The following is a 23,482-nucleotide window of genomic DNA, read 5'->3' as shown; positions in this document are numbered from 1 at the left end:
ACCCGGGAAAGAAGATAAGGTGGGGAGGGGAGAAGAGAGGGGAGATGCAGAGGGAAAGAAGGGGAAAGGGTGGGGAGTGGGTGTGGTGATGAAAGAGGGGAAGGTGTGAGAGAGTAGAAAAAAAGAGAAGAGAAACAAAAAGTGGGAGAAGACGACGGAGGACTGAAGAGATCTAGACAACATACAGAGTAGGAACAGGATAATTGTGGAGGTGGGGTGGGGAGGGGGGGGGTCAGAGAAAGTTTGGATATCCAAGGAGAGGAGAGGCGGATGATAGTTGGGGAGGACAGAGCAGCAAACGGTAGAGAGATTGGGACTGAGGTGTCTAAAAATGAAGACAGAGGTTAGACACGGAGAGGACGAGTGACAGTGGGAGAAAGAGAAGAGAGAGGGGAGGGAGGGAGAGAGACACCGAAAAGAATTAAAGGGGAAAGAGAGGCGAGATACTGTGTGACAGAAAGGCAAGAGAGACAGAAAGCAAGAGAGGGAGAGAGATTAGGTGTGGAAAAAACAAGAGAGAGAGAAGAGAGAGAGAGAGACAGACAGACACGGGTCTGTGAGGTCAGAGAAGTACAAAAGAAATGAATGAATAGATGAGGGAGAGAAATAGGGAAGGGATGAGAGAGAGACACTGGATGTGAGGCACTAGGATGAAGGGGAAGTGGCAGAGAGGACTTGAAAGGGAGGGGGGAGAGAAAGACAGGGACAGTGATTGGAGAGCCCTCAGGAGACACAGGGTGAAAAACAGGAAGAAACAGATGCAGAGAGAGCTAGAGCCTGGAATGTGCCAGATAGACACAGAGATGGAGAGACTGAGGAGACAAGAGTCTGTAAAGCAAGAGAGACATACAGCCAAAAAAGTGAACCACAGAGGGAGACATAGATATGGGAGAGAGAGGGGCAGTGAGAGAGAGAAGGAGCTAGAGAATGACAGAGAAGAAAAGGGAATAACTGGGAAGGGAGAGACAGAGGGTGGGGAAAGAAAGATATAGAGAGGCAAGAAGATAGTGAATAAGAGAAAGGAAAGGGTGGTGTGGGGGAGGGGGGCAAGAAGGTAAAGGACTGGCAGACTGAGGTTGGCATAGATTGACAGTGAAAAAGAGTAGGGGAGAGAGAGGGATTGAGGAAGAGGAGATAGCCAGAGAGGACACAGAGACCCACTGAGACAAATTTAGATGGAATGAGAGAGATGACAGCGAAAGGGAGAGAGAAAGGGCAGGAGCAAAGGAAGTAAAGAGAGTGACAGAGAGGCTGATGAGGAGTCCAGGAGAACAAGAGAGAAAAGGGGTAGGGGCTCGAGAAAGGGGGAAGGACAGACAAGGGAGAAATGGAGAGGACAGATAGAAAGTAGAAGGAGAGAGACCTAGTGGACATACAGAGTAGGAAAAGAGGAAGGGGGTGGGGTGGGGTGGGGTGGGGGCCAGGGTAGAGAAGATTCCAAAGTTGTCAGAGAGGGAATGACAGAATCAAAGAGAGACAAAAGAAAGAAGAGCAAGGGAGAGAGACAGTAAGAAGTACTGGGGGCAAATAAGGACAGAGAACAAAGGAGGAGAGGTGGAGAGAGGAAAAGGACAGACAAATAAGGGAAGGAGAGAAAAGAGAGGAGGAAGTATGTGGGATGAAACTGTGCATTATTCCCCCACATCTATTGATCAGTATCAGCAATTTTCTGTGGAGAAGAACCTCCTCTCCCCTCAGTTATGATAGCAGTTATATTAGATAGCACTATAGGCTTTTTCCTATTCTCAAAGAGGACTAAAGAGCCTCCCCACCCCCCACTCATTTTGGGAGGGGTACTGTAGCCTATGCCCGGGCATCACCAGGGCAACATATTTGATTGCTGTACAGATTCAAATTCCTGGGGCTTTGATTATTTCACTTTGCTTTGATTTCAGAAATTTGCTTTGCCAAGGATAAAAGGGAGGGGAAGGAATATAGACTTCAGGTAAGAATGAAAAACTCAAAAAACGCCCCAAAATAGACCGATACCCAAAGGGCAAATTTCACCAACTTGCGTGTGTGTGTGTGTGTGTGTGTGTGTGTGTGTGCCTGCGCCTGCGCGTGTGCGTGTGCGTGTGCACAAGCACATGAAAAGATTTGATTTTTACCAGTCAGGAACACCAATTTTTTCTTTGCAATGAATTTCCAGTCTCTTCTGGGTTTCAGTACTCCCTGAAAATGCTTCAAGTATTTGGCAGTTCTTCCAATTCCTAGCGGAAAAGGGTAAACAATTTTGCAGGGAGCTAACTTTCCACTTTCTTGATTAACTATGGCTGCTCAGTGACATGGAAGAGAGTCAACACTAGCCTAATTCGGGATGGTGGTAATCATATCTTTGTTACTTTCATTGCAAGGAAACATGAGGTTTTTTTAGAATCCTGTTTGTATAGAGTACCTGTTTTGGTAACACTCCTGTGGAGCGGAATGGGGGTGGGGGGGGAAATGGGCTCATCTGCCCAGGAATCATTCTAATGAGCACATGGGAGATTTGAGGCTGGCAGAATTCATATAGCTTTATTCAGAGGCTGGGTGGGGGTGCATGGAGTGAGGGAACACTACAGGGAGGGGAGCCAGATGAAGGGAGAGAGAAGGGGGTGGGGGGGATGGTGCGGGGGAGAGAGGAGGGGAGGCTCCAGAGTCTGAGAGGGCAGAGAGGTACCCAGATTTACTCAGATTTTATGGAGATCCATCAAAGTGCCCCATGTCCATTTTCCCATCATGTAGTATCTTTTCAACCCTCCATTCTCTATCCTCCTTATTAATCTTTCTCAACTCTTTCAAGCTTATAGGAGTTACTCATTCGGTTTGTAGTTTGTAGGGCTGTGGAAGGATTTTTGCAGCATTATATAACAGTTCTTGGGTTTTAGTAATCATGTATTCTCACTTTTCTAACTTGTAAGTTTTGCGCCTTCTCTCAAAGGAATTAGGACAGCAAACCTCTTCCCATGGGAAGGGGGAATGGGGGGGGGGCTCTTTTGTCACATTTGAGAAGACTGTCAGGCCTATACTAAGGTGGGTGGGTGGGGGGGTGTTTCTTCTACTCTTCAAAAGGAGAAATATTGATCTCTCTTAGTGGAGGGCTCCTAAGGACATTTTTTCTACAGGAAGTTACTAATACGAACATACTGGGATAATTTCATCTCACACAAATCCCATGGAGAAAAATAAGGAGAGGGGGAAGAAACTGAGAGAAAGTAAAAGAGGGGAATGGGAGTGCGAGGGGACAATAACAAAGAGACAGAGGGAAAAAAGATAAGACTGGGGGAAGGAAGAGGACAGAAGGGAGGGAACATAGGGAGTGGGAGAAGAGTGCAGTGAAAGAAGAAAGGGGGTGGTGAGAGTAGGAAAAAGAAAGGAACTGGAAAGGAAGATGGAAGAAAAGTCAGGAAAGGTGTGTGTGTGGGTGAGTCAGGAGAGGATGGGGTTGGAGAAAAAGAGAGAAAGGTGTAGAAGCCAGGGGAAGAGTCAGGGGAAGACTAGAGGAAACCTCTGTGTGTGTGTGTGTGTGTGTGTGTGTGTGTGTGTGCCCGTGTGTGTGTGTGTGTGTGTGTGTGCGCCCGTGTGTGTGTGTGTGTGTGTGTGCGCCCGTGTGTGTGTGTGTGTGTGTGTGTGTGTGTGTGTGTGTGTGTGTGTGTGTGTGAGAGAGAGAGAGAGAGAGAGAGAGAGAGAGAGAGAGAGAGAGAGAGAGAGAGAGAGAAACAGACAGGGAGGGAAGAAGGGAGGGAGGGAGAGAGAGGAAGACAAGAAGGGAGAAAAAGGAGAGAATGAGAAAGGAATGGAGAAGACGGAGAAAAAAGAAAGAATGGAAAGGGGGGGGGGAAGGAGAAGACTGGAGGGCTGAAGACCCCCTAGACTGGCTACGGAGGAGGAAAAGTATAAGAGTGTGGAGGGGGAGGGAGGACCAGAGAAAGAGGGGTGGGGCATAGAAAAGTCGAAGGGGAAGGGGTAAAGAGGAGAGAAATAGGACTGGAGGGAGAGAAAAGGGGATGGGGGAGGGAGGGAGAAAGTTAGAGTGGGCGGGGGAGGTTGGCCAGGGGAGAAAACGTGTGAGGAAGGGGCATTCGCCAATTGTGAGCAAGTTTTCGTTTTTGGTGCTTGGTTTCCCCGGGTGGAGGTGGGCTAACCCTAACCCTGCAGCCACACCGGGACGGGTCGTCCCTGTCAGGTGTCCCAGGGGCATTGCAATTGTCCGGGCGCTGCGGAAGTGACGTGACGGTTGTCCAACCAGAATCTTCGCTGGGAGTTGCTAGGTGGGCGGTTCATGTTAGTTTCTCGCTGTTTTCCTGGGAGAAAATGGAACTCCCCCGGCTCCAACTTGGGAGGTAAATCTTGCTGCCCCTTGAGAAAGGACTTGTCATTTCCACCATCAATCTTCTGTGAGCCTGTATCTGTGAGCCTCAGCGCCCTGGGTGGTTCTTTTCCTGAGCATCAAATTGTCCAAGGTTTTGTGGTCTTGAACCCCTTAAGGACTTTTGTCCTGATTTCTCCCTGATCCCCTTTGTAAATGAGGCGTGAAGACCCTTTTCTGCTCCGGAGGACGTCTCTGGGTGAAGTGGTGTTTGCCCCGGGGAGCAAACTATCCTGGGTGAAGGCGGTGGTACTCAGCAGCCGGCCAATGCTGGTTCAGGGCTCCCTGTACCTCGGGGGTCTTTTTTCAGCATTTCCCCCATCCAAGGAATAGCCAGGAATTTCTCTGCTCTTACTGTAGATGCTGGATGTGCGGTTGTTGCTCCCCTCTCAGAGTGTATATCGAGTACAGGATTCTTCCTTGGAGTCTCTTGTGGCCTGGGAAGTAGAAAAATAGGTTGAGCGGGGTGAATAAAAAAAAAAAAAGAGAGATAAGACCCGGGAAAGAAGATAAGGCGGGGAGGGGAGAAAAGAAGGGGGGATGCAGAGGGAAAGAAGGGAAAGGGTGGGGAGTGGGTGTGGCGATGAAAGAGGGGAAGGTGTGAGAGAGTAGAAAAAAAGAGAAGAGTAACAAAAAATGGGAGAAGAAGACCGAGGACTGAAGAGATCTAGACAACATACAGAGTAGGAACAGGATAATTGTGGAGGTGGGGTGGGGAGGGGGGGGGTCAGAGAAAGTTTGGATATCCAAGGAGAGGAGAGGCGGATGATAGTTGGGGAGGACAGAGCAGCCAAAGGTAGAGGGTTACAGGGAAGAGGAATGTGGAGGGGGGGAGACAAGGGGAAAGAGGGGAGAGGGTATGAGGGGTGGAAAAAGGAAAGGATGGGCGGGGAGAGGGAGAGAGGGAAGAGTGGGGAAGCAGAAGAGGGCAAGACCAGGGAGAAAGTTGGCCTGCGCCAGGGAGGTAGGCAAGAGGGAAAAGAGAGAATGAGGAAAAGGGATAGAGAGGGGAGATGGAGAGAAAATCATGGATGGAGAGTCAAAGAAAAGGCAGGGTGAGCGGGAGAATTCGAATTAGGGGGATGAAGAGTCCTAGACTGGTTACAGAGTAGGGATAAAAAGGTATAAAAGTGAAGTAAGGGAGGAGAGGAGCAAGAGAAAGGGGGGGGCATAGAAAAGGAGAAGAGAGAGGGGATGACAGTTGCGAAGGACAGACTAGAAAGAGGTTCGAGAGGGGGAAAGAGGAGAGTCATATGGCTAGAAGGAGGTCAAAGAGAATTGAAAGGGGGAGAAAAGGGAAGTGTTGGAGGGAGAAGAGGGCCAGCCGAGGGAGAAAGTTGGAGCGGGCGGGGGAGTTTGGCGAGGGGGAAAACGTGTCAGGAAGGCATGCGAGGTTGCCCGCCACCTGGGCACTCGCTCAGGGCCAGCAAGTTTCTCCCTTTGGTCCTGCGTTTCCCCCGGTGGAAGTGTGGTGTTGGTATCTGGGGCCAGCAGCCACCCCCGGCTTGTGGTCCCTCCCCACCGCACCCCTCCGCGGCTCGGGAAGTTGGAATCGTCCGCTGGGCCGTACACTGACGTGTCCGTCGTCCAATCAGAATCTTTGTTTGGCGTTGCTAGGTGGGCGGTTCCTTTCAGTTTCTCCGGGTTTTCCTGGGAGAAAAATTGAACTGCTTTTGCTCCAACTTCCGAGGTAAACCTTTCAGCCCCTTGGAAAAGAAGAGAGAGGAAAGAGCGGGAAAGCAGAAGAGGGCAAGACCAGGGAGAAAGTTGGCCTGCGCCAGGGAGGTAGGCAAGAGGGAAAAGAGGAGAGAATGAGGAAAAGGGAAGGGATAGAGAGGGGAGAGGGCGAGAAAATCATGGAAGGAGAGTTAAAGAAAAGAGAGGGTGAAAATGGTAGAGTGGGGGAAAGAGGAGAGAAATGTGGCCGGAGGGAAGGGTGGGGGGGCGTTGGAGGAGCGAGAAAAGGGGAGAGAGTAGCCCAGGGACAAAGTTGGAGTCGGGCAGGGAGGGAAAACGGGTGTGGAAGGCTTTCGGTGTTGCCTGCAACCTGGGAAGTGGCGCGTGGTAGGCAAGTTTCTCTTTCTGGTCCTCGGTTACCCGGAATGGAGATGGGGTTTGGGTTTCTGGGGCCTGCAGCCAGCCCGGGCTAGTGGTCCCTCCCCTCCCCCTCCGGCATCGGAATTCTCTGCTTTGTGGAATACTGACTGACCGGGCCGTTGTCCCAACCGAATCCTGGTTCGCCGTTGCTCTATGGGCGGTTCCTGTTAGATTGTCTGTCTGATTGTCCCAGTAAATTGAACTGCCTTTGAACTAACTTCCGAGGTATAAAAAATCCTGCTGCCCCTTGCAAAGTGACTCTCGTTTTTCACTGGTGGTCTTTTTCGTGAGCCAGCCTGTATCTGTGAGCCTCGGTGCCCTGGGTGGTTCTTTTCCTGAGCATCAAATTGTCCAAGGTTTTGTGGACTTGAACCCCTTAAGGACTTTTGCCCCGATTTCTCCCTGATCCCTTTTGTAAATGAGGCGTGAAGACCCTTTTCTGCTCGGGAGGACGTCTCTGGGTGAAGTGGTGTTTGCCCCGGGGAGCAGAATATCCTGGGTGAAGGCGGTGGTACTCAGCAGCAGGCCAATGCTGGTTCAGGGCTCCCTGTACCTCGGGGGTCTTTTTTTTTCCAGCATTTCCCCTTTCAAGGACTAGCCAGGAATTTCTCTGCTCTTACTGTAGATGCTGGATGTGCGGTTGTTGCTCCCCTCCCTCTCGGAGTGTATATCGAGTACAGGATTCCTCCTTGGAGTCTCTTGTGGCCTGGGAAGTGGAAAAATAGGTTGAGCGGGGTGAATTAAAAAAAAAAAAAAAAGAGCTAGACCCGGGAAAGAAGATAAGGTGGGGAGGGGAGAAGAGAGGGGAGATGCAGAGGGAAAGAAGGGGAAAGGGTGGGGAGTGGGTGTGGTGATGAAAGAGGGGGAAGGTGTGAGAGAGTAGAAAAAAAGAGAAGAGAAACAAAAAGTGGGAGAAGACGGCGGAGGACTGAAGAGATCTAGACAACATACAGAGTAGGAACAGGATAATTGTGGAGGTGGGGTGGGGAGGGGGGGGGTCAGAGAAAGTTTGGATATCCAAGGAGAGGAGAGGCGGATGATAGTTGGGGAGGACAGAGCAGCAAACGGTAGAGAGATTGGGACTGAGGTGTCTAAAAATGAAGACAGAGGTTAGACACGGAGAGGACGAGTGACAGTGGGAGAAAGAGAAGAGAGAGGGGAGGGAGGGAGAGAGACACCGAAAAGAATTAAAGGGGAAAGAGAGGCGAGATACTGTGTGACAGAAAGGCAAGAGAGACAGAAAGCAAGAGAGGGAGAGAGATTAGGTGTGGAAAAAACAGAGAGAGAGAAGAGAGAGAGAGAGACAGACAGACAAGGGTCTGTGAGGTCAGAGAAGTACAAAAGAAATGAATGAATAGATGAGGGAGAGAAATAGGGAAGGGATGAGAGAGAGACACTGGATGTGAGGCACTAGGATGAAGGGGAAGTGGCAGAGAGGACTTGAAAGGGAGGGGGGAGAGAAAGACAGGGACAGTGATTGGAGAGCCCTCAGGAGACACAGGGTGAAAAACAGGAAGAAACAGATGCAGAGAGAGCTAGAGCCTGGAATGTGCCAGATAGACACAGAGATGGAGAGACTGAGGAGACAAGAGTCTGTAAAGCAAGAGAGACATACAGCCAAAAAAGTGAACCACAGAGGGAGACATAGATATGGGAGAGAGAGGGGCAGTGAGAGAGAGAAGGAGCTAGAGAATGACAGAGAAGAAAAGGGAATAACTGGGAAGGGAGAGACAGAGGGTGGGGAAAGAAAGATATAGAGAGGCAAGAAGATAGTGAACAAGAGAAAGGAAAGGGTGGTGTGGGGGAGGGGGGCAAGAAGGTAAAGGACTGGCAGACTGAGGTTGGCATAGATTGACAGTGAAAAAGAGTAGGGGAGAGAGAGGGATTGAGGAAGAGGAGATAGCCAGAGAGGACACAGAGACCCACTGAGACAAATTTAGATGGAATGAGAGAGATGACAGCGAAAGGGAGAGAGAAAGGGCAGGAGCAAAGGAAGTAAAGAGAGTGACAGAGAGGCTGATGAGGAGTCCAGGAGAACAAGAGAGAAAAGGGGTAGGGGCTCGAGAAAGGGGGAAGGACAGACAAGGGAGAAATGGAGAGGACAGATAGAAAGTTGAAGGAGAGAGACCTAGTGGACCTACAGAGTAGGAAAAGAGGAAGGGGGTGGGGTGGGGGCCAGAGTAGAGAAGATTCCAAAGTTGTCAGAGAGGGAATGACAGAATCACAGAGAGACAAAAGAAAGAAGAGCAAGGAGATTGAAAGTGAGAAAGGGAAAGAGACAGTAAGAAGTACTGGGGGCAAATAAGGACAGAGAACAAAGGAGGAGAGGTGGAGAGAGGAAAAGGACAGACAAATAAGGGAAGGAGAGAAAAGAGAGGAGGAAGTATGTGGGATGAAACTGTGCATTATTCCCCCACATCTATTGATCAGTATCAGCAATTTTCTGTGGAGAAGAACCTCCTCTCCCCTCAGTTATGATAGCAGTTATATTAGATAGCAATATAGGCTTTTTCCTATTCTCAAAGAGGAGAATACAGCCACACCGGGACGGGTCATCCCTGTCAGGTGTCCCAGGGGCATTGTAGTTGTCCGCGCTGCGGAAGTGACGTGAGTTGCTAGAAAAGATTGGAGAGACTGAGACAGGAAAGTAAGAAGAGAGACAGGAAGAAATGGAGAGACAGAGAAAAAACAGACAGGTGGAAGGTTGAGAGAGGAGAGGACACAAACCAGAGGCAGAAGAATAATGAAAGAGAAAGAAAAGGGGGTAACGAGAGGAAAGAAAGGTAGATTGAAGGGACTTTCATCTCTGCGTCCCACTGCCTTTTTTGGTTGTTTTCCTGACCATTTATGTACTTGATTTTGTTGACTTTAACCTTTTATTGATTTTTCTACCTGCTAATTTCTCAGTGATACCTCTTGTAAATTAGGTTTGAAAAACTGTTTGAGTAATGGAGAATGTCTATGGATGGATTTATGCTTGCTCTTGTGAACAAAATCATGAGTGAAGGCGGTTATACTCAAGGGGAAGGGGGAAGGGGGAAGGGGGTATAAGCAACCCTATAGTATATTATGAGACTATTATTATTTTTCAGCATTTCCTGATTTCTCTCCTTTTGCAAATAATTCATGTGCAATTGGTTTTCCCTTTTATTACAGGGAATACAGAGAGGGAAACAGGACTGAAAAGTTTATTTTTGTTATTAAAAACCCTTAGTAATCAACTTAATTTAGTTGATGGCTTCATTGTTTCTTAAACATAGTGTAACGTTATTTATTTTAATCTTCTGCTCTTTTTCTAGATAAACATTTTAGCATTATATGGTGATTTTGCATAATGGAAAATCCAAAAAGTGAGGTAAGTATGATTTTTCTCTGATTGTGAATACATTTTAAACACTAAAAAATTTAATATTCCATAATCTTACAATTTAAAAAAAGGTATGTTGCATCTGAGAAGAAACTACATAGTGATGAAGTACCCTGTAGAAATCTTCCTTTTTAAACTCCGTGTAAATTCAAAAAAGATCCAGTTAGAAATGATGATAAATCTGTCTTTTTTAGTCCATATCATCTGAGTTTTTATTAATAGTTAACGGGTAGTTTTGAATTCTTAGTTCTTTGATGATATGGGAAAAAAGATCTTTTTGGACACAACCTATAACTGTGCCAGTAATGATGATATAATATGGAATAAAAAGTGGCAGACTCAATGTATAATTATGTCTTGTATATGAATTCAATAGTTGCCACTTCAAATATGTAGTTCTTGACTAGTTATAATGGCATATTAAGAAAACAATCTGACTTGAACAAAACCAGAATATTTAAGAAGGTAAAAATATGTGTAGTAGTAAATTACTGGGTTTTTATCTTTTTGTTCTTGTCATAATAAAAATGGTCATTTAAAAAATTTACCTGCACAGTTAAAAACATAATTTAATAAAGTGTAAGTTACAAGTGAATAAAATAATGGAGACTGGAGCATGTTGTGCTTTTTTCATGGACCTCTTGGTTCAGAAATTTAACTATTATATACTTTTCTGAAGAATAATTCTCTGCTTTACCAATGCTAATTCATTTTGTCTGTGTGGTGTGTGGTATGCATTTGGTATGTTTATAGAAATTTTTAAGTTACAGAAAGCCTGGTTTATGTTAACAGCATTTTGTTTTGATAAATTTATTCTTGGTAAAGTAGAACATAATAAGCGTATCAGGAGAAACTAGGAACATGGTGTTTTCCTGAAAATGAATTCTTTGCCTTCAAGAAAGGCAGGGACTCAGTTTTTCATTTTCACCTTCCTTTGACACATTGTAACTGGATATTTGGCAGACATCTTCAGCTCAGTCCAAGAAAAGAACTTATGATTTTTCCCCTTAAACCTTCTTCTATCTTCTTTGTTACTGTGGAAGGCAATACCATCTTAACCTGTAATTCTAGTCAGCCAGGCTGACAATTTAGGAGCCATCTTATTCTTCCTCTCTTAACCTTCCAAGCTATTGCCAAGACCTGCACGACTTTGAATAGAAGTGCCTTTGCCTCCTCTCCTCCTTCCCTCTCACCCTCCAGCAATTTTACAGGCCTTCAACAACAACAGCTGGAATGTTTTCTTTTACATTTAAAACAAAAATTTTAAAGCTTTTTCCTATATATTATTTTTAGAATATTTTCCTCTTGTTACATGATTCATCTTCTTTCCTCTTCCTTCCCCTCCCAGTGCTGACAAGCAATTCCCCTGCTTTACATATGTCTTATTACTCAAAATCCATTTCCATATTATTCATATTTGTGATAGAATAATCTTGAAAAAAACACAACCCCAAATCATATATCCATATAACCAAGTGATAAAACATACATTTTTCTTCTGCATTTCTACTTCATGTTTTTTCTCTGGCTGTGGATAGCATTTTCATAGGTTCAGAACTCAGAATTGTTATAGATCATTGAATTACTATTATTAGCAATGTCTGTTGTGCCCCAATGTTTCAGTTTCTGTAAAATATTCTCCTGGTTCTGTTCATTTCACTCTGAATCACTTCATAGAGATGGAGGTTCTTCCAGTTCATATAGAGATCCTCCAGATCATCATTCCTTATAGCACAATAGTATTCTATCACCATCATATACCACGATTTATTCATCAATTCTCCAATCAAGGGTATGATACCCCCTCATTTTCCAATTTTTTTACCACTGTAGTAGTAGTCTCTCGGTAATATTGTCTTTGTGCGTTTTTGTGCACAAAGACACTTGTGCATGAAGATTTACGTGGAAAAGTCGATGCACAGAGACAGTCCCACTCTCTTGGCGTTGGGAGCCTGGATCCAGTGGCACGAAAAGTTTTTACATCAGGAGACCTCCTCAGCTGCATTGGATGGCTGGGTTGTCCTTTGTGCTCCAACACGCCCTAAGCACTCCACAGTGCCTTGCTGCGCCATCTCAGCCATTGAACCTTCTTGTTGGTTTCTATTGCAGTCTATTCTCCATTCTGCCACCAAAGTGATTTTACTCAAATGAAGGCTTGCTTATATCATTCTCCCCTCTACCCTAACAAATAAATAATTTCCAGGAGCTCTCTATTGCCTCTAGGATCAAATACAAAATGTATTCTTTGGAGTTCAAAGACTTTCGAAATCTAGCCATCTTGGCCTTCCAGGCTTACTCCCCAATATGCATCCTTCTATCCAGTTATAAGACACATCTGTGGGCATTCTCTGTGGTTGTATCCTATTCCTGGAATTACCTTATCCTCCTTGACTTCCTTTAAGGCTAAAATAAAATCTAAACTTTTACCAGAAGCTTTCCCTTGCTCATTTTAACTTTAGTGCTTTTCCTTAATTACTTTCTTTTTAATCCAGTGTATATACCTTGTTTTTGTAGCTATATTGTATATTCCTTGACTATTTGGCCAGTTTTTGCTTTCCTTATGCTATTAGGAACCAGATATCAGTTTTAGGTAGAAAGTCAATTTGGTTATTTACTGAAGAAGTACTTTAAGCAGCTCAGTGCTAAAGACAGAGCACCAGACGACCAGTCAGGAAGACTTGGGTTCAAATTTGTCCTCAGACACATAATAGCTGGGCACCTAACTTAACTCTGTCTTGGCTTCCATAACAATAAAATGAATTGGAGATATAAATGTGCAGCTATTTCAGTGTTTTTGATGAGAAAACCCAAATGGGATCACAAAGGGTCAAATACAACTGTAAAACCTCTGAACAACAAAAAACTTTACTATGTGTTCACTGACAGTTTTATTTGATTTTTTTCTTTTTTAGGATAGTACTCATTCTGAAGAACAGAAAACTTTAAAGCCTACATGCTCAAAAAGGTTTGTAATGGTCTTTGTGACCAAAATACATGAATATTTCAAAAAGTACATATTTTTGTATAATATTTTATTATTAAGTTCTACTGAGCATTCCAATATTCCATAATCTTTTACAATAAAGAAAAAAGAATTTTTAAATGTTTTTTATTTTTAAAATGTTTTCCCATGCTTACATATTTTGTTTTCTTTCCCTCTCCTCTTCCTTTCCCCCATTCTGGATCCAATAAGCACTATTACTGGGTTATACAAATGTTATCTAAGTATACCTTTGATTCCTGTTACAAGGGAATCACTTTAAAAGACTGATATATATTAATTTAAGGTCGCCAAGGAATCAGCTATGTAATTCCTAAATGAAAAACTCAAGTCAGCCGTCAGCCTTTTTTTGGAGTTTAATTACAATAGGAGTAAGAAAGGAATTAGAGATATATATAGAGAGAGAAAGGGGAGAGAAGGGAATAGGGCTTAAATACCCCTTCTGTTTAGACTGGGCCAAAAGGCCCAAGCCCTTAGATAGCTGGGGCAAAGAAAAGAGATCAGTCCCTTTCACTCACGTGTCCAAAATGGAGAAACAGTCTCAGAGGCCCCCACCTTCAGCTTCCTTCAGAGCAAGCTTCCTCAGAGCCCAGGAACCACACCGACCAAAAACTCAATCCTCTCCCCTGAGTCTCCAGACCCTCCTATCTTTAAGGACACCATCCAAGTTGCCTCCCCTCAGTCCTCACATCTACCAATCACTCTTTATCAATTTCCCTGTCAATGGAGGCTCTCGCTTAACCCAGGACCGCCCAGAGGTTTCTGGCTTTTGCACATGTCTGTTGAAGGTCATATTTTCAAATGATTAAATCTATACTCCTTTGCTACAGCCCTTTCTAAATCCTGTTAACTTGAGTATGGTAGAGATTGGAATAATTAAATTTTGATCTAGGCTGCAGCCCTTACTCAATCCTATTAGGACTGAATAGGGTGGAGTATCTCCATTGTATCAATTCTAAAATCAATCAAGACTCAAAGAAATTCCTGTTCTATGCTCAAGCATAGGTCAAAGTCCTTTCCATTGTTCAGCAAAGGGTTTCTGTCCTAAAGTAATCTTAAGAAGGGAAGAGAAGGAACCTCCCATGCCAATGGAGTTCCCATTCCAATAGACTATCAGTAAGAAATTTTCCAAGTATGAAATGGCCTAGGCACATGTTTCTTACTTGTATATTCTTAATCTTTAACCTTTAATAAACCTCTAAAAAATATAGTACTCCTTGCAGAGAGAAACTAATTTCTACCTGCCTCAGTCTCCCCATCTCCCCTAAATTTTAATCTTTACATTCCAAATTCTTTTGCCACAGTAAAAACTGACCTTTTGTGAAATAAAACTTAGTTTCTATCATGATGATTCCAAAATGTTATAAAAATGGTAACAGTAAATATTTATATAATTATTTATAGATTTTTCCAAATCTAAAGTAGAAATTCATTATTTCCAAATATGAATTCAAATGATGCTAATTCAAATGTGATTCCTATATAGTTATGCTTTAATAGTAAGAAAGAATGTAGGTTGACTATTGATTTAAATTAAGCAACTATATACATATATACATATATTTATTTATTTATTATTTTACTTTTTTTCATTTGAATAATTTCATTTAGTAAATTTAGAACATTATTCCTTGGTTACAATAATCACATTATTTCCCTCCTTCCCCTCCACCCACTCTTCCCTGAGCCCAATGCTTAATTTTATTGGGTATAACATGTCTTCTTGAGCAGAACCTATTTCCATGTTTACACTAGGATATTCATTTATTGTCTACATCCCCCAACCATATCCCTTCAATCCATGTAATCAAGCAGTTGTTTTTCTTCGGTGTTTTTACTCCCACCGTGTTTCCTCTGGATGTGGACAGTGGTTTTTCTCTTAGGTTCCTCGAAGTTGTTCAGGATCACTGCATTGCCACTAATGGAGAAGTCCATTACGTTCGATTATACCATAGGGTATTAGTGTCTGTGTACAATGTTCTCCTGGTTCTGCTCCTCTTGCTCTACATCACTTCCTGGAGGTCTTTCCAGTCTCCATGGAATTCCTCTACTTTATTATTCCTTTTAGCACAATAGTATTCCATCACCAACATATACCACAATGTGTTCAGCCATTCCCCAATGGAAGGGCAGCCCCTCATTTTCCAATTTTTTGCCATCACAAAGAGTGCAGCTATGGATGTTCCTGTACAAGTCTTTGTCCTTATATCTTTGGGGTACAAACCCAGCAGTGCTATGGCTGGATCAAAAGGCAGACAGTCTTTTAGCGCCCTTTGGGCATAGTTCCATATTGCAGCTAAGTGACTAAGTGGATTGAGAGTTAGGCCCCAGAGGTAAGAGGTCCTGGGTTCAAATTTGACCTCAAATACTTCTTGGAGGGCAATTTGGAACTAAGCAACAATATTTTTAGGAAGGAAAATCTATATGTAATACAAATTCATTGTTTCTGACATTCTTTTGCCGTTTTGTGCATATTAAAATTCTCCTTCACTGATTTTCATTTTGCAATTAAAAGAATGATGTAAGGAAATTATAGCTGTTTAAAAGAAGAATTATTTAAATATTTCCTCATGAAGGTTTTAAAAAAACAATTAGCAGGGGTTCCATGTATTCAAAGAATGTATATCATAGAAATACTTGGTCATATTATATTTCAGTGCATATTTTAAACAAAGAAGCAATGTGACTTACTGGGTAAAGAACTGAAGGCATCTGTTGCTGCTATTTTAGAAAATATATTTTAATTTTACCCATATATCATTTAATTAAAACTTTATCTCAGTCTCTAGCTTTAATAATGATTGCTTGAAAGAAAACTTAATCTTGTATTACAAGGAAAAACAACTGTATATTGATATCCTCCATCTCTTAGTTACTTTTTATTAGGTGATTTCCCAAAGTATCTTGTAAATTCCCTAGTGTTTATCCCTCCAGTTTACCCAAACTTGATATTTAGTAAATTATGTTCATTATTAAGAAACTTATTAGATGTAATTGAGGGAAATTCTTTTAATGAATTGCTATTTTCTTCTCATAGCAGTTTTATATTGGACTTAATTTTTTTTGTTGTTTTGTTTTTTAAAAATCTTAGCTTCCGTCTTAGAATCAATACTGTTCATTTGTTTCAAGGCAGAAGAGCAGTAAAGGCTAGGCAATGGGGATTAAGTGACTTGCCCAGAGTTGCACAGCTGGGATGTGTCTGAGGTCTGATTTGAACCTGGGACCTCCCTTCTGTAGGCTTGGCTCTCAATCCACTGAGCTACCCAGCCACCCCCTTATATCAGACTTGTTTTTGTATGTCTTTGACATTTGCTTGATTTCATCAAGGTGTAGAAGAGGATATATTAGCAAAAACTTGGGTCTAAATAGTCAAAAAAGATTCAAAATAACAGGGCATTCTAAAGAATTTCTAGTGCTAGACTTTTGTGCCCAAAAGGCATGATAAAAAATTCATCATGAATATTGAGTTATACTAGCATTAGGCTTAGATTAGTAGTGTGTCAAACTTTGAACTCACATTATTTGAAATATTGTTATTAAAGTTTTAGTGCCATCTATTAAATCAGTTTTCTAAAGCTCGACAGTACATTAATATCTTGTTTTCTAACTATTCACTTTTCATTTTTCAAAATTTCTTTAGGAAACTTGCAAGTTTTAAAGAACACACTGACTCTGATGATGGACAGATTATGGATGAACCTATAAGTGAATTTCAATCAGATGAAAATTCAGAAAATACTGTTTCTATGAAAAGCTTCACTGAAGGCAAGTTGTATTTTATTTATATATAGGTAGACATACATATATTGAAAATTATTACCAGCAATTATAGGTAGAGATTTTTGTTTTAGATTCATAATGCCAATTTTTTTCTTTTAAAATTTGTCCTAGCAATATAGATTGTTGAAAAGGGTTTTAGAACTTGTCTATATCCCTGATAATTCTAGATGAGGATACAGAGGTCCATAAATGGCTTGCTGAAAATCACAATAGTATTTACATATGATCTCTGGGTCAAAAGTTAAAACATTTAGTAATTTGGGAGTAATACTTCTAGACTTTGGAAGTATATTAATACCACCAATCATGAATTGGCTAACCTTTTTAATCCATTTCTTTCCAACAGGGAATTTTTCATCCTTTTTTCTATCTTCCTTCCCTTTCTCCATCTCCCTCTTTTCCCCTTCCTCCATCTGTCATCTGTCATATATTTTCACTACTTCTAAAGAGGTGTCATGGTGGCTAGATAGCTGGGATATGAATCGAGGAAGGCCTCATTTCAAATATGACTTCAGCCCCTAGTAACTGTGTGTTCCCAGGCATATCACATAATTCTCTGCCTGTTCAGTTTCTTTATCTGTTAAAGGAGGATCATAATAGCATCTGCTTCACAGGACTGTCAAATGAGATATTTCTAAAGCATTGAACACCTTGACTGATACAAGATAGGCACTTATTATTCTTTCCTTTTCCCTCTCCTACTGATCACAGTTCTCAGCAAGGATTCAAGTGATGGTTCAGTTGCAAAATGTCTTGAATACCCTGCTATCTCAGATGTGCTTTTCTATTTTATCAACAGTGCTTAGAATATGGGCTGCAGGGAAATTCTGAGTGTGGAACATTAAATAAGGCATTAGATTTGTTCCCTGTCGATCTTATTAAAACCTCAGTATATGCCAGGCAGTGTATTAAGCACTGAGAATACAGATAGAGGCAAAAGGCATGCTTAGCAGTAGCTTACAGTCTTGTTAGGTTCATGACCACAAGCATACATGTACATACAAACAAGCTCTACTATAGGATAAATAGGAAATAAGAGAGGGAAGGCAGCTGAATCAAGAGGGGCTAAGGAGAAGGCTTCATAAAGAAAATGAGATTTTAGGTAGGATTTGAAAGAAGGCAGAACCTTAGATCTTGGGAAAATAAAGCTAAGATTCTAATGGGTGAAGGTAGTGAATCCAAAATCTACCCTTATGGTCTTCTTAAAGTGTTCTTGAATACCACAATTTGACCTACTTTAAGAAACTTTTATCTAACTATAAAGTGTCCCTTAGTATCCTGGAACAAACTTTCTTTTTTTTTTTTCTGTCCATTTTCATTTACCCAGTGGCTTTCAGAGACTTTATTGATGATTGATTATATGATTGATGCTATTAAGGCATCAAGGATAAAATAGTGTACTTTTTATGCCATCTTTACAAATATTTGACCCATAGATGTTACCTATTAACAGCTTGATGAAATTTCTACTATTTTCTGAGTTTTTGTTTTGTGCTGTCATACTCAGATTAAATTTATATTACCCAACCTTTTTACATTCTCTTTAGAAATCACTACTCAATACTTGTCAGATCTATGGGAAAGGAAAACTTTTTAAAACCAAGCAAGAGTTAGAAGAAATTACAAAATGTAAAATAATTTTGATTATAATAAATTAAAAAGGTTTATCAACAAAATCAATACAACCAAAATTAGAAGGGAAGCCACACTCTTTGTGGTGGCAAAAAAATTAGAAAATATGGGGATGTCCTTTGATTGGGGAATGGTTGAACAAATTTGGTATCTGTTGGTGATGGAATACTACCATGCTAAAAAGAATAATGAACTGGAATGACCTCCAGGAAGTGACATAGACTGAAAGGAACAGAACCAGGAGAACAATATAGAGACTGAGACACTGAGTTACAATCAAATGTAATAGACTTCTCTACTAGCAGAATGCAATGATCCAGGGGATTTCTGTCCACATATAGAGAAAGAACTATGGGAATAGAAACACAGAAAAAAAAACAACTGCTTGATCACATGGGTTTATAGAAATATGATTGGGGATATATAGACTTTAAATGATCACCCTCATGCAAATATCAATAAGATGGAAATAGCATGTGTAAAACCTGTTGGAATTGTGCATTGGCTGTGTGAGGGGGGTGAGAGAGTGGAGGGAAAGAACATGAATCATGTAACCATGGGGAAAATTCTAAATTAATTAAAAAAAAACCAAGGGGGAAAAATCACTGCTCAGTGTGTTCTTATCCTCACTTTTTCTTTTTTAGCCTATTCCTAGGATTACACATCAAATTTTGGTTAAGGTGATGTGCATTTTGGTTGTTTGCCATAGATTCCCATTATAGGTTCTAAAATTAAATGTCAAAGAAGGCTATTAGAAAAACAAAACTATATATTTTATGATATTGACTTCTATGTTGTCTTCACATCCAAAGGTTGATAATTACTGTTAATTATAGGTACTGTCATTGCACAATCGGAGCCATTCCAGAAACCATATCCAGAAGATAAAGATGAAAAACCTGAAGGTAGCCACAGAAGTAAAATTAAAACTGGAACTCACAAAAAACATATTGGTGAGTAGTTTAAAGGAAAATTAACATTTTTTTTGAAGAAAAATTTATTATATGGTATCTAGAAAATATGGGAAATATAAACTCTATTATATGTGACAATATGGAAAGAACAGAAGAAAAAGAAGTTGAGGAAATATTCTTCCCTTGATTGAAGGTAGGTATGGAATTTCTATACTGTCAAATTTTACTATTATGTTGGATAGTTGGTTGACTGGCTTTTTTATTCTTCGTTTAAAGGGTTCACCCTCTAAAATGTTTTGGGGATTTCAGTTGGAAATTAATGCAATGTAAAAATATAATAAAATTTTAAAATTATTCATGAAACATTTATTAAATCCTTGTTATACAGTAGGCCTTCTGAAATATATAACTTTTAAATATCTGATTTTAAACATTATTCTATACTCTTATTTTTATAAGACAAGACTTATATTTTTCACTTTATCTTTTTATCATTCTTTAATCATATTCAATTCCTGAGATTTGTCATAAATTTAAACAAATCTTGTGGTTGGAAAGGACCTTTGTTATATTCTTTTAACCTACAACTTTGAATTGTACTTTCTATTTATCTCAATTTAAATCTTTTTCCAAATGGAGGAAATCATTTTAATGGTGCAGACATGTTTAAAAACATTTTCACTTTATTGAACTGACATTCTCTAGTTAGTTCAATGAGAAGAAACAGATTTTAGACTTTTTCTAACCTTAACCCTTATTCATCATGATGTTTTCATAATTTTTTATATTCTTGACTAATTTCTATGCATTCTCTTCTCTTGTAACTACTGCTCATGAGCTTTTCCTACCTTGTCAGTTTTTTTTTCTGTTCCCTTACAATATTCTCATGTCCTAAGGTCTGTCTTGTCTCTTTATTCCCTTTTGTTCACTTTATTTGCTTTTTTTTTATTTAACAAAACATAAGTTTATCTCCATTATGATTCTTTTCAAATATTCATATTTACATGGCCACCTACTGATTCCTGGCCACACATATATGTGATTGCTTGTCACCTTTTGTCATTTCTACCTTCACAGAATTTTTCCCCTAGTCATTCTAATGTATGCCTTCATTTTCACTTAACTGAACCTCCCCTAAATCTTTCCTGCCTCAAATTTCTTTATACTTTTTTGCCACAATAATTTTCTGAAGTGTGGTTAGTCTATTTGTACTTTTCTATTGAATAAACGCTTTTTATCTAATCTAATCTAATCTTGAATGAAAAATGTAAACCCATTATTTTAGCTTTTTTATTTAACAAACCTCCTTTAATTCTTTTACTGTATGTATAGCCTGGGTATACTGATCTATTGTTCACACTGGATGATTCATGTGTTTCCATTGTTTGTTCTGTTTATTGCTCTAAACACTTACAGATTTTTTATGTGTATGCCATACACATGTAATTGCTGTACATGTTTTCTCAGTTGAACCAATTGAATATGAGAAAAAAATTATTTCATTTTCTTCTTATAGTAATTGTCTAGCTGTGTTCAAATATGTGAAAAGCTGCCTCAGGGAAGGAACCATACATAGAATAATATTTCCCCCTGTAATTAATTAATGGTTAATACTGTTTTGGTTACCTTTATATGTAGTTCCAGAAAAATTAGATGGAAATTATTAAAAATTACTATGGTTGGAGAAAAAGAAAAATTTTGTATTAATTACCATTGTTCTGAAAAAGCAATTGGTTGCCTTGCGTAAGTGAGTTTGCTGGATAACTTTAAGGAAAGATTGAATGATATAATTTCAGCCATGGATTGGGAAAGATGTGTGATGAGAATCCTTTCTTATTATAAACCTGATAATTCTGTGTAATTTTGACACTTTGCCAATAATTTTTCTAATAAGTGTGCAACAATATGACAAATGTAAATGTTATTTTTATCATTATAATTCCTACTGATTAAGCACATAACAGATTGCAAAAATATAGATATATAAAAATATAATTACAAGTGTTTATAGAAATAACATGGTATGGATTTATTTGTTTTAGGGAAAGAGCTACTTAGAATTGTGACTTGCACAGCTTGTGGACAACAACTGAACCATTTTCAGAAAGATTCAATGTATCGACATCCTGCACTAAATGTTCTTATTTGTAAGGTATGTAACCAATGAAAATTTTATAATTTGTACTTTTATATTCTGCCTTTTGTTATTTCAGAGGAAGTATTATGAAATCGTTTTGGAAAGGGCAGATCTTGTTGCATTTTAAGTCTTTTTACTTAAGTGAATTCTAATGCACTTCAAAAATGAAAGGGTTTTTCCCTCTTCAGAATAGGGATACTGGATTTGATTGATAAATTTGTTCATTTGAATGAACTTTTTAATTTTTATATACATTTTGGAATAAACACCTTTTTAAAACAGAATGTTCATTTTCACTTCTGTTTTCTTTATTTCCCTGAAGTCCTCTTAAATGTCTTAGCCAGGTGAATGATAATACTTATTTAGGGTCTTGTCAAAGCTTTTTTGTTTGTTTATTTGTTTGTTTTCAATTCTTTTATTCACTTACTTTAAGGTGCTTTATTTTCTTTCTCTTTGAATTTAAAAAATATAATTTCTTATCCCACATAAAACGAGTAGTAAAAAGGAAAAAATTTAATTAGAAAAACAAAAAACACGTAACACATTTAATAATAGCATTTTAAGAATTGCAAATGCTTTTTTTCTTCTTTATAAACCCTTACTTTCCATTTTAGAATCAATACTTCTAAGGCAGAAGGGTATGGTAAGGGCTAGTCAATGGGGATTAAGTGATGGTATCACACAGCCAGGAAGTATCTGAGGCCAGTTTTGAACCCAAGACCTATTATCCCTGGGCCTGATTCTGAATCCACTGAGCCACCCAGCTGCCCCCTGCAAAGTGCTTTTATAGTATGTTATATTGTTTGGGACACAATAATTCTGGGAGGCCAGTATTATTAGTGTGATTTTTAAAACTCTTGTTTTGGGGGCCAAATAAGTGGTTAACTGGATAGAGAAGGGAGATCCTAGATTCAAATTTAGCCTCAAATATTTCCTGACTGTGTCAAAAATCATTTGACCTCTGCCTACTACTCTTTCTGCCTTGAAACCAACACTTGGTATATTAAAAGTAAAAGAAAAATAAACAAGAATCTTTTTTTATTCTGTCTTAGATACAATTCTTTCCCCACTGTGCTACTTGCTACCCCTTCGTGTTGTTATAATTCTGATTTTCCTAATTAAGAAAATAATTAGGTAAAATTAAGTTGTTTGAGGAGAGATTTGAGCTGAGGTCTTAAAGTATACTTAACAACCATACCACTACAATTATGTTTTGGGTTTATCAATATATGCAGTTTTTCTTTTGGAAATCTTTTCAATCAATTTACCAATTAAGATGAATTCTTCATTCCTTTCTGTAGTGTATAATATATTCAACTCTGTTTATACACATTTTGTTTAAACATTCCTTAATGATCGGTCAATATTTTGTTGTCAGTTCTTTTATGCAACAAAAAATGTTCCATTTCTTTGCTATGAGTCTATTAAGTTATCACCCCAGTTTTATGTTTAAAGATATGGTAAGCATACTGGTTTTTGAATAATTATAAAATATGTGCTTTTTAAGAAATTTTAAGATTGTAGTACTAAATGTTAATTGCTTTCTAGAACTGCTACAAATATTATATGAGTGATGAAATAAGCCATGATTCTGAAGGAATAGATGAACAGTGCAGGTAGGCATTTATGATATCTAGGAAAAATAAATCATATTCCTTTTGGGATATCTTAAAATGATCTTATTTGTAGTATCAGTGATTATGAGTCATGTTATCAAATGATTTATATTATTGGGTATATTCAGAATAAGGGGCATGCAAATATTTAGGTATTTAATTTGTTTTCAAGTTGAAGAAAAATGGCAATCAACTTTGCTATATTTAATACTAAATGTTCTTAATCATAATTCTTGCTAGGTTATCTTCACTTTTCTTTGGAGCAAAGTACCTTGTCTGTTTGCTAAAAAAATGGACTGGTCTACCAGAAGTTCTCTAGTCTCACTAAACTCCAGTGACACATACACTCTATTATTTCCAGGATCAGATATGAAATTCTCTGCATTTTAAGGCTTTTCACCATTTGGTTCTCCCTGCCCTCTCAGTTTTCTTTCTTCCTCTCTATATGTGTTAAATAGCCTTGATATCACATAAAACTTGAGTCTTTTGTCCCCTACGCTATCCAAATTGGCATCAATACCTTTTCAGGGAAAAAACTGGTCTTGGATTGTGGGGGGAGTGTATGAGAAAGGGAATGAGATATGAATGAT

At 39.7% G+C, this 23,482-nt stretch overlaps 1 protein-coding gene across 5 annotated transcripts in view; it reads left to right on the top strand.

The window, feature by feature from the left end:
* LOC130456244 (transcriptional regulator ATRX-like) overlaps window positions 1-23,482 on the top strand; it is a 102,263-nt gene that overhangs the window by 14,514 nt on the left and 64,267 nt on the right. For 3 of the 5 annotated variants that reach the window (XM_056809943.1, XM_056809944.1, XM_056809942.1), the window contains 7 exons: window positions 1,896-1,945; window positions 9,745-9,800; window positions 12,725-12,777; window positions 16,454-16,578; window positions 19,062-19,178; window positions 21,182-21,291; window positions 22,825-22,892. In XM_056809943.1, coding sequence (XP_056665921.1) covers window positions 9,780-9,800; window positions 12,725-12,777; window positions 16,454-16,578; window positions 19,062-19,178; window positions 21,182-21,291; window positions 22,825-22,892 — 494 coding nt within the window. In that variant the 5' untranslated portion in view covers window positions 1,896-1,945; window positions 9,745-9,779. Of the gene's footprint in view, window positions 1-1,895; window positions 1,946-3,727; window positions 6,134-9,744; window positions 9,801-12,724; window positions 12,778-16,453; window positions 16,579-19,061; window positions 19,179-21,181; window positions 21,292-22,824; window positions 22,893-23,482 lie in introns of those variants that run through there. The other 2 variants (XM_056809945.1, XM_056809946.1) reach the window with 2 other exon arrangements.

Source organism: Monodelphis domestica, assembly GCF_027887165.1.
Source record: "Monodelphis domestica isolate mMonDom1 chromosome Y unlocalized genomic scaffold, mMonDom1.pri SUPER_Y_unloc_2, whole genome shotgun sequence".
In the NCBI taxonomy this organism is placed as follows: Eukaryota; Metazoa; Chordata; class Mammalia; order Didelphimorphia; family Didelphidae; genus Monodelphis; species Monodelphis domestica.
This window is presented reverse-complemented; position numbering and strand designations above follow the sequence as displayed.